At 40.0% G+C, this 11,683-nt stretch overlaps 1 protein-coding gene and 1 long non-coding RNA gene across 2 annotated transcripts; one reads left to right on the top strand and one right to left on the bottom strand.

The window, feature by feature from the left end:
• The first annotated feature begins 2,788 nt into the window (after positions 1-2,788).
• Positions 2,789-5,841, top strand: LOC133575628 (uncharacterized). Its single transcript, XR_009811515.1, has 3 exons — positions 2,789-2,973; positions 4,631-4,737; positions 5,618-5,841. It is a non-coding gene; the product is annotated as an uncharacterized lncRNA (long non-coding RNA).
• Positions 5,842-7,222: 1,381 nt separating this feature from the next.
• Positions 7,223-11,338, bottom strand: myl7 (myosin, light chain 7, regulatory). Its single transcript, XM_061928982.1, has 7 exons — positions 11,321-11,338; positions 11,146-11,247; positions 10,995-11,070; positions 8,262-8,366; positions 8,126-8,204; positions 8,000-8,048; positions 7,223-7,929 (listed from the first exon to the last, which is right to left on the bottom strand). Exons 1-7 carry the CDS (start codon positions 11,321-11,323, stop codon positions 7,825-7,827), a joined length of 519 nt encoding a protein of 172 aa, XP_061784966.1. The 5' UTR covers positions 11,324-11,338; the 3' UTR covers positions 7,223-7,824.
• Positions 11,339-11,683: the final 345 nt, after the last annotated feature.

The following is an 11,683-nucleotide window of genomic DNA, read 5'->3' as shown; positions in this document are numbered from 1 at the left end:
GCCCCGCTGGGGTGACCCTTGCCCGTTTAAACCACTCCCTCTGAATGGACCTAATCTTCCCATTCTGCAACCAGCTACGAAGTGTTCACTACTGCCACACTTGAAGCAGTGAATGCAGTCTTCAGTGTTTGTCTGCTGGCAAGCATAACATCTTGCTCTACGGCGTGGTGCAGGTGTGGGCGGAGCATATTGATTGCCAAACCTTTGGTTGAGTTGAGGATAGCAGTGTTGTGCTGCGGGGGCAGGAGTGGCCCAGTGTCTCTGTGGTGGGTGATAGTGAACTGGTGCTGACTGATGTGGAGGGCAGTCTGGTGCAGCTGATGGATCTGGGTGCTGTCTGGGGAAGTAAGAGGGCTGCTGCATAGACTCTTTAATGGAAGCCACTTCGGCTTTAAGATCTTTTAAGAGGGACATGTTAACTTTCATCTCCTGCAGTTCTGAGAATATCAGTTTGATTCTTATTGTGACTTGACTGGCTTGTTTTTTTCTTCTTTTCAGCTGGAGTGTGGTCAGACTGAGCAGAGTGAACAGCTACAGGTCGCTGTGGTGTTGTCATTTTTTTCTTGTCTTGCCTCTCACTTTCGTAGGCACATGCAATATTCAGTTTCTCAAACAGGAGTTCATCAGAAACACGAGCTTGCTCTAGATATGGCTGGAGATCCCGTTTGATATTATCATTCTGCAAGCCAGTCATAACTGAGTGAAGGAACATGTTCTGCACTAGCACTGGGTCGTACCTTAAGCCTGACTCCGCCTCCTGTGAGGCAAACAGAATCTTCTGTCTTAGATCGAGAGCACGGATGAGGAAGTTTTGAGAAGTCTCTTTTGTGCCTTGGACTTCAGATGACAGCTGCTTATATAATTCTGTGGCACTCTTTTCTTGGTAATGACAGCGGAGTATTCTTCTCAAAGTCGGTAACGTGAGGTCACTTTTCCCCTCTAAGTAGCTGCGTAGCTGCATTCCTGGAACAATGGCTCTTATGACAGCATCAACAATTTCAGTCTCTGGGAAACCTTTGAGGAGGCCATGCTCAATCTGTCGGGCTAAACTGGAAAATGTGAGGCGGTCTTTTTGTCCTGGTTCTCCAATTTGTCCAGCTATTTTAAATTCTTTGTGCCAGGAGATAGGGGTTTGACCTGGAACTGGTCCTTTTGGCTCTTCTTTTGGTGCTACCTTATTACAGATGTTGTCTACTTCGTCTTTGAAGGAGAGGAGCTCTGCCATTCCCATATCCTCGAGTTGCTCTAACTCCTCTCTCTGCAGGTGGTTACTTATCATTGTAATTAACGATGCTCTATTTTTTCCTTCCACATGTTTAAGAGCATCTCCAGCAATAGCAAGAGAGACACATAGTTCTTTTAGATTGTCTGCTGATAATTTACATAAAAGTCCAATTATTTCCAACTGCAATGTCTCTGTCTCGGTTGACTCCATTATTGCTGTGGCAACGACTCAGTGTACTGTTGCAGTGGTAGTTTGTGTGCTAAACTATGGCAATGGCGCTCCTGGTGCCTTAAGTTCACCTCAGATTGCTTGTGCTGCGTTGTAGACACTCCAACCGTCACCGTTTCAGTCACTGGATGCTGCCTCCCTGGGTAAGTTGAACGGGACTGAATGAGAGCTGGGGACGTCTGTCGCTGGCAGAAGTCGAACCTCGTCTCACCCAATCCCAGCGGTGCCTCCAAAATGTTACACCCCTGTAGAGGGGGGATATTGAACAGAAACACGGACACGATGTTCACTCATTCAGGTCCAGTCTGTAATGTCAATTTTCCAAAAACATACACTTTTAAACAATACTTTTTAAACATTGCACCTTTTAAAACATTACTCTTTTTTTTAAGCATTACATTTCTCTATTTAAAACATGAAAGAAGTAGAAAAATAAAGCATTGTGCTGGAACTTTAATCTGTACAAATATGTAATATTTTTATCAATAGCTAATCAGATCAGAACTGACACTCCTTTAGTGTAAACACAAATAGAAATGCATAATTATCATCACCAAATATAACTAGTAAAGCATTGACTTTTAACTTTTAACATTTTCCTCTACAAAATAACAACAGAGCAAAATCTTTCTTCTCAAATTCTACTCTCATGAAAAAAAAAAGACTACACAACATTAAAAAAATACATCTCTGCATCAAACTAATCTCAACACACACGCGCACATGCACGCCACGCACGCGCACACGCACGCAGTCACACGCGGTCATTCACACGCAGGCAGCTTTAAAGCATGTAGGTAAGTACCTTACAGACAGAGAGCAAAAAATACATTTCAAAGTGTTGAATAACCAAATTTCTTTACCTGTAGAGGGGGGATATTGAACAGAAACACGGACACGATGTTCACTCATTCAGGTCCAGTCTGTAATGGACGAATGAAAGAACGTGTCTCCCTCTAATGGGTAAGCCAGGCAAAAGTAGTTGAAATCCGATCAGTGACTAAAACAACAAATAAGCATTTTTAAAACGCAGGTACTAAAGAAAAACAACATAAAGCCAGGAAGTATTTTCCAAACAAACATTAGAATGTTTTTAACACAGATTACTATTTTTTCCATTTGTCTTTTTAGACTCTTCTGCACCAGGCAACAGTAATAGATGGCAGATCACCTTATCAGTTTCTTTTCCTTCATACCCTTTTTTAAACTTTGTAAAGTAATTAGTTATGATGTTCTTTCTCCCTTTTTTTCTTACTTTTACCAGATACTATAATGAATTAAAGCTTTGTTTTTTCTTCCTTCCTGTTTACTGTCTGCATGTTCACATTTACAGCAATTTTATAACTACTACATTTGCAGCAGAGCACGGTAATTTATTTGAGTAAAATAAACATTATTTTTTACATCAACTCATAAGTTATGTGAAACTTCCCCAGGAGCATTGTTAAAATACTTTGGAGGCACAGAATCAGCCCAGAGCCAGTCCACATCCTCAGGCTCAACTGTGAGTGATGAATCAGGTGAGGAAAAGACTGTCACGGTATACATTTAATTTCTTAGTATAAACATTACACTTGAAGGGAAATTAATATAGTCAAAGTATCTCATTAATATGTGTGCCTATATGTATGTATGTTTTTCATCTTAGGTCCATCTCCATCCTCTACAGTGCTCTCTCACACATTTCCACCCTCTGTGCCCACTGTCCCCTCCATGTCTGAAACCACAGCTGATTTATCTAGTACCGTATTTTCCGCACTATAAGGCGCACCTAAAAACCACACATTTTCTCAAAAGCTGACAGTGCGCCTTATAACCCGGTGCGCTTTATTACGATTCATTTTCATAAAGTTTCGATCTCGCAACTTCGGTAAACAGCCGCCATCTTTTTTCCCGGTAGAACAGGAAGCGCTTCTTCTTCTACGCAAGCAACCGCCAAGGAAAGCACCCGCCCCCATAGCGCTTCTTCTTCTACTGTAAGCAACCACCCGCCCCCGGAAGAAGAAGAAAAAACGCGCGGATATCACCGTACGTTTCATTTCCTGTTTACATCTGTAAAGACCACAAAATGGCTCCTACTAAGCGACAAGGATCCGGTTCATAAAAAGACGCAATCTCTCCATCCGCACACGGATTACTACCGTATTTCACAGCAACTGATATTCCTGTGAACCGCACTGTGGAACGGGAGCACGTACGGTGAATATTCGCACCACAGGGAATGAGAAGTCATCCTTCACTGTGGTTCTAGCTTGCCATGCTAACTTCCACCCATGGTGATATTCAAAAGGAAGACCTTGCCAAAAGAGACCTTTCCAGCCGGCGTCATCATAAAAGCTAACTCGAAGGGATGGATGGATGAAGAAAAGATGAGCGAGTGGTTAAGGGAAGTTTACGCGAAGAGGCCGGGTGGCTTTTTTCACACAGCTCCGAAGGCGAACACACCTTCACTAAGACGGGCAGACAGCGCCGGACGACATACGCCAACATTTGCCAGTGGATCGTAAATGCCTGGGCAGATATTTCGGTCACAACTGTGGTCCGAGCTTTCCGGAAGGCAGGATTCACAGAACTACTGGACAACAACAGCGACACTGACTTCGACGAGACGGAACCGGCCATTTTGCATCCCACGCTTGCGCAACTTTTCAATTCGGACACCGAAGACGAAGAATTCGAAGGATTTACGAATGAAGAATAACTTCAGAAGGTGAGCGCTATGTTTATTTTGTGTGTTGTGACATTAACGTTCGAGCAACATTATGTTGCTATTGCTCTACACCATTTTGAATTTTACTATGTTTGTGATTGCACGTTTGCGTACATTTTGGGACAGAGTTGTTAGAACGCTGGTTTTCAATATATTATTAAAGTTTGACTGAACTATCTGACTGTTTTTTTGACATTCCCTTTAGCGCAGCGTAGGCGCGGCTTATAATCCGGGGCGGCTTATTGGTGGACAAAGTTATGAAATATGTAATTCATTGAAGGTGCGGCTAATAATCCGGTGCGCCTTATAGTGCGGAAAATACGGTAAGTTAACTGCAAAACACCCTTTGTAATTGCTCATTGTACTGCAGAACATTCTGAGATTAATAATTATGTCCAACAGTGCACTTTAATGACCTTATAGGTCCTTCTTTTTTAGTCATTGTCTTTCTTTGGTCACTTCCTCAGCAACTTCCACCACAACGTCCCCTTCACACCATGGACCATCATCAGCTCCGCCAGTTGACCCAGCTGAGTGGCCTTCTTTCCTCTCAGATTCAGACAGGACTGAGCAGGTGATCAGAGGACCACTGTCTATTAAGGAGAACTTTTCATTCCCCAAACGGCATGATGGCCGAAGTTTTCATTATCATTATACCTACAGACAGCTAGTCAATGGCGAAAAAGTCAAGCGTAGCTGGCTGACTTATTCAAGAAGTAAAGATGCAGTCTATTGCTTTTGCTGCAAATTATTTTCCAAAAAGTCCTAAAAACTGGCAGCCGAGGGACAGCTGGATTGGGTCAACATAGGTGCACTGCTGAAACAGCATGAAAACAGTGAAGATCATTGTAGCAACATGGTGAAATGGAAGGAATTTCCCTTGCGTCTTTCAAAGGGGAAAACTATTGAGAATTTAACTTCAGTAGACTGCGCTCTCTTTGTACAAAGTAAACATTAAATATGAACAATTAACTAAAAATATAAACTAGTAATTAAAGACTAATATGTACAAGACTGATGAGACAAGATGACACTTTTACCGTAAATGCAAAGCTTTATCACTTGGACTGTTCAACCCCAGGCCACTCTTGTAGCTGAATGTTTTCTACATTTTAAGATTAGGAACCATATGTGGCACTCTGGACATCATTCGTTCATTCATTGGTATTATTTATGTTATAAACTGGGCCACCCCCATATCTTTATAAATGACATGTCATTTGTAAAGACATGCCAGGCTGACAATAGGATAATGTAAACAACACTGCCAGAGCCGCAATGAGTTTATAGTAGGTGTGTGAATGATCAATCAATATTATTGGCAGAAATAGAGGGCCCCAAAATCTAATTTTGCTTAGGGCCCCATGGAGGCTTGGGCCGGCACTGGCGTACATGTATCCACAGGCATCACTTCACTCAATGGGACTTGATCAGTAACCTTCCTACCGTTCCAGATAGGAGTCGCAGTTCCTGCTGATCTTCAGTTTGTCCACTCGGCCCGATGCTCCAGATGCAATCGGCATCTCCAACCGTACAACCGCAGACAGAAGATACCTGGAATCAAACTCACGGTCATTTGAATGCAACCCAGGTACCAGAATTTCAAAATATCTCCAGTCTTTTTGTTCTTTGCTTTTATTGGTGAGCCAGCAACAAATAGTGGCTGCTCTGAGTTTATGTGAGGGGTTTGTTGGTGTTTCTATGGCAACAGTCAGGGGCGCTCAAAAGGGGTGGGATGAAATTGGGGGGATGTTAAGGACATGTGCAGACCAAGGACCTCAAAACTTAGTAATGTATTTTATTAAATGGTTGATGGTGGACAGAATATTTGTGCCGACACAGTGACCAAAATCTTCACATGTTGGAATCACTCACTAAGAATGGTAAATAGGATTTTGACCAATAATAATAAACAGCCAAAACATTGTCTGTTTAATTTGTTTGTATGTTTACTATGTGGTCAAAATAGGGATGAACATTCTAATTAGTGGATAAAACCTTTTTTTTCCCCCAAAGGAACCTGCATGGTTATGGTTATTGTTTTAATCTATTCGGAAAATGCATACAGTTACAATATAGTACATCACATATTTCACCATCTCCGAAAAAGCAGAGTTTATTTGAATCTTCCCCTTTTCCGTTTCATAGCAATTTCTGGTCCATTTGTTTGTTCACTTCCTGTTGCTAACTACATCCAAAATGTAATTAAACTGATTGATGAGTTAACTACATTCAAAATATGATTAATCGGGATAATTAAGAGTTAACTACAAATAAATAATACAATTAATCAAGATAATTATGAGTTAACTATGGACAAAGTATGATTAATCACAATATGTGTGAGTTAACAATTGACAACATTTTATTATTTGCAATTAATTAGGAGTTAACTATGGACAAATGGAGATTATCCCCATTAAGTAGGTGCTAACTCCATCCAAAATGTAATTAATCTGATTAATTATGTGTTAACTACATCTAAAATGTAATTTATCTGATTGTTCATCCAAAATATGATTAATCGGGATAATTATGAGTTAAATATGAATAAAATACAATTAATTAAGATAATTATGAGTTAACTATGGACATAGTATCATTATTGGGTTGAGTTTTTTCTTGCCCTGATGTGGGACACTTGTGATTAAGGGCTATATAAATAGACTTTGATTGATTGATTGACAAACAGTTTTTGAAAATGTATAATGTAAAATAAATTGCAACTGTGATCTATTTTGTCTAAATCTACATGTTATTACTTGCCTGTATGCATTATACTTTTTGACATGCTTGTATATAACACGTATAGTATTTATTCTGTCATACAAATTGGATAAACATAAAAAAAGATTATACTTAATTACAATTAAATTGTAGCATGATTCAACCTAAACTACACAAGTACTGTATAATTTTCATACTTACCATTGAAGAGTATTTCTGGTCTTGTCATCCTCGTCCGGACAGAAGGATGTCATGGCGTGTGGCTGGATCAAAAGAGACGTCGGAGACACTTTACTGAACCAAAATTTGCTTTATTACAAGCGAGTGTCGTTATACAGGACTGCAGCACCCGGTGGAACCTAGGTAAAAACAAATGAAGGACTCCTCAACTGGAGAAGCCAAACCACCAGTCTGATATTCCTACCTCCTGTCTGTGTGTGTGCGCTGGGTCAGGAGAGCACATACTAACTATAAAAGGAGATGTTTGCGTGTAATTGTCTAGAAAACAACTGCTTTAAGTCATAACTTAAATGTTGGCGTTGAGTGAGACAGGTAGTCTCTTCTCAAAGATATGGTCATCATTTTTGCATTCTGAAGTCCCAATTAGGGCCTCTTTCCTACGTAAAGTGATCCAATCCACCTGCGAATATCAAACTAAGGGGTCTTATCTTATTATGTGCTCAAACTGAAATACCACTGCTTATTTAAACTTGAACGTTTGATTTCTCCAAGATGAATGTGAACATTCACCAAATGTAGAACATAATATGAGTTAATTAATTCACTTCACTACGTAAACAAAGCCCACAATAAATGTGCTCAAAATTAGATTTTCACTAAATCTAAAGTGTTGTTTGTTCCAGAGATGAGAAGTATTTATCCCAGATTTAATGAATGCATTGAAACATGTAGAAGATAATAGTGACAGCAATGTTTAGGACTCCTCCTTCTCGTCTCCATGTGTGATGATGTAGCAGAGAGACTTGTAGTCGATGTTCCCGGTAGGGTCGATGGGAGCCAGAGCGAATGCCTGATCCACCTTGAAGTAAAGACCGTAGTAAGATGAGTGGGAATGTTATTGATAAATCTTAAATATGAGCGGAACTAACCTCATCTGCTGTGAATCTATCTGCCTGGTTCATCAACAGCCGCCTAAATCTGTGCCAGAGGACAGAGAAAGTAATGATGGAGCTTGGTTGGAATCCAAACAGGACAAGTGCATTGTCGCAACCTACTCTTCCTTGTTGACAAAGCCTGTCCCATTGGGGTCAAAGAGCTTAAAGGCAGCAAGGATTGTGTCTTCTGGGTCGGTCCCTGCAGGGCAGTACATCAAAAATCATGGAACAACTTTCCAGGGTAAGGTTCCCTCACCGTTGAGTTTCTCCCCAAAGAGCGACAAGAAAACGGTGAAGTTGATGGGACCTTTGCCCTCATTCAGCATCTCATCCAGCTCCTCTTCCTTCACATTCAGCTTTCCTGCCAAACATTGACAGAGGGAGGAGTATGTTTAATTAAGCATTCAGTATAGGGCAGGCCTGGGCAATTATTTTGACTCGGAGGCCAAATTTAGAGAAAAAAATGTGTCTGGGGGCCGGTATATCCATTTTTAGGAATACTAATACAAAACCTCACAATAATGTCTGATTGAATGCTAAAAACGATATGACAGACCGCCTGAAAAAACGGAATGGAATTTTAAATTTTTTTACTGAATGAGACACCCAGAATGTACATTAAATTAAAGAATGTGGGATTTACAATATTAACTATGAACGATAAAACACGGAATATTGACAACATATGAACGTCACACCCCCTCTCAATAGACATATTTTACCATCAAGCGAAACGCAACAAAAATGCAACAAACAACAAAATATGAACGGGAAGGGTAGAAAAATACCCGCCTACTATCTGATACATCTGATAGATCACTAAGCTTTAGAACTTTGTTGTAAAAATCTCCTTCCGCGTCTGTCCCTGACACCCGCATTTCAGGCTGGACGCGCTAAATAAACACTCTGTGGAAACGCTCCCCACCTACACTGCTAGGTGCCTCGTCTGAGCTGCTGTGACGTAGATTACCATAATAACTAGTATATCATGCAAAAGCGCAGGCAGATTCCAACCATTGAAATACTTTGTATAGTTCAAGACTTACGGTAATTTGAAAACATCACTGCACATCACAATGGCGGCTACAGTTTTCATCTTAAAGATCTAAAAAATGTCCGGCGGGCCAGATTGAAAAGCTTAACGGGCCGCATGTGGCCCCAGGGCCTTAATTTGCCCAGGTCTGGTATTGTCATGTCTGTGTGATCATGTTTTGTTTTAGTAATGTTCGGTTTAAATTTTGGACTTTTTGTGCACTTTTGTTTTGTTTTGTCACCATAGCAACCATTAGTTTCACCTGTCACGTCACGCACCTGTTCCACGTTTGGACTCATTGTGCACTCTTGTCACCATAGCAACCATTAGTTTTCACCTGTCACGTCACGCACCTGTTTCACGTTTTGAGTCACGCACCTGCTTTCACTAATCATGTCCATAGTATTTAAGTTCATTCATTTTCTGTTGTTCGTGCTGACGACATCACCACATTTATGCTCCTGCACACTCTCCACACCCTGATGACCCTTGCTACTCTTTTTTTCATGCCGGTTCCATGCCAAGTAAGTTTTTGTTTGTTAAGCCACAGTTAGTGTTTTGTTTAATTGTTCATAGTTTCTGCCAATGTGCAAGTTTTGTGTTTAAAGTCTAGTTTTATTCTCCGCCACTGTGCGCGCCTTTTGTTTATTCCTTTTTTGATAGTTTAAAATAAATCATGTACCCACCTTCAAGCCTTGACCAGTCCAGTTCATTTGCACCACGGGAGAACAAACCAAGCCATAGTCCAAGTCTTGACAGGTATAGGTTATAGTATATGCAGTATTATGTTTTATATATATTAGAGCTGTCAAAATTAACAAGTTAATCACAAAAAAATATTGTGATTATCATGTACACACTTAGATTAATCATGCAATTTATTTTGACCGTACAAGCTCTTTTACCTTAACCACTATGTGGCCAGTGATCAGAACAATACATTAGTACTAAAATGAGTGACGAGACTGTAACGGGTGTGGTCACTGGCAAATTTCATTCCAGAATACAACCCGAAATAACTTTTGTACACATAAATTACATGCATTTAAGTAAAACATTTAAAAACATAGATGGGTGACATTCTGACAATAAAATTGCCTTTGTGTACAAATATTGGGGTCTTTTCAGACACACACACAATTAAAATTGTTATAATTTATTATTTATTCAAATCAGTTTTCTTATTACCGGTAAATTCACTGTGTATTTTTGTCATACTTACAATGTGATGCAAATATGATTTAAATTATGGAAAAAAAGATACATAAAAAAATCTGCATGGGCTTTTTAGGCTTACACAACATGTTATGACAAATTAGTTATTTTTTTGTTTATTTATATATCAGAACTTCATTCGAACTATGCATTTATGTATAAAATTTAAAAACACAATTGTATAATAAATCACAATTTCAAGGACATTATTTTTACAAAACAGATTTTTGACCTGTTTTCCTATTTACTATGTGCAAAGTAATTGATGTATAACATGTTCCAATCATTCTTACAAATCCCTGCTGATTCCTCTTGACACATTTTCTTCACTTTGAAAATTTATTTTCGTCAACACTGACTAGGGTGTACCCCGCCTACCGCCCGATTGTAGCTGAGATAGGCTCCAGCGCCCCCCGCGACCCCGAAGGGAATAAGCGGTAGGAAATGGATGGATGGATGAGTTGAATAATTATAATCAATTGTATAATTTAATAATAAAGTGAGAAAAAGTGGACAAAAATATTTGAAGACTGTAATGTATAGGAGGTTTTGCAGGGTTGGTCACAGCAGCTTGAGAAAAAAAAAAAAACATCTCTTTATAACCTGCTGAGCTGGCGTCCGTTATGTTTAAAGACAAAATTATTTAGATTTTTGGATCGTAAAGTAAGACAGTAAATAGAGTCTAGAGTGAGCAGAAAAGGCCACACCTTTAAAGCTTGTGATAGAAAGTCAAAATGTAACCTAGTTGTGCATAGGTCTCCTTCAGGTCCTGTTTCTTGATGACCCCATCTCTGTCCTGGTCAATGCAGCCGAAAGCCTGAAAGAAAACAACAAAGATCACTTTGATGAGACCACTAAAGGTTCACGTTGAACCACATGCAGAGGTCCATGCCTCCTTAAATTCTTGGATCTGGGACTGCTCAAACATGGAGAAGACATTGGAGCAAGACTTCTGTGCTCCCCTCTGTCTCTTATTGGAGGCTTTTTTGCTGGCCTGAGCAAAAAATTAAATGAAATCACAACTTTAAATATACATTTTCTCTTTTATGGATCACAAAACCACTTACCATGTCTGCTGTGTGGACTCCCAGCAGAAGTGTGAGGCCAAGGTGGGTTTTATATGCAGCTTTTGTTATCTCCTGCTATCCTATAATAGTAACCTGTGGTGGGAGCCCAGACCCTTACATGGCAACAACTGCTGTGCATGTGTCACCAAAGAGAACTGATAAGAGGACATGCAAGATTCCTCCGGCCTGGAAAGTCCAGATATGCTTGTCAGGGGTGGGCAATGAGAGTGCCCCTTGACATCTGACAGTCCTCAATAACTTTCTTTCACTGTGTTTTATACCAAAACTTATAGTTACTTCTATTATTACTGCCGCCCAATATTGACTCCACACGTCTGGTCCCTTGCAGGGTAGCTGGGGGTA

Source organism: Nerophis lumbriciformis, linkage group LG33, assembly GCF_033978685.3.
Source record: "Nerophis lumbriciformis linkage group LG33, RoL_Nlum_v2.1, whole genome shotgun sequence".
Classification (NCBI taxonomy): Eukaryota; Metazoa; Chordata; class Actinopteri; order Syngnathiformes; family Syngnathidae; genus Nerophis; species Nerophis lumbriciformis.
Note: the sequence above shows the minus strand (reverse complement) of the source record. Positions and strands in the feature narration are given on the sequence as shown.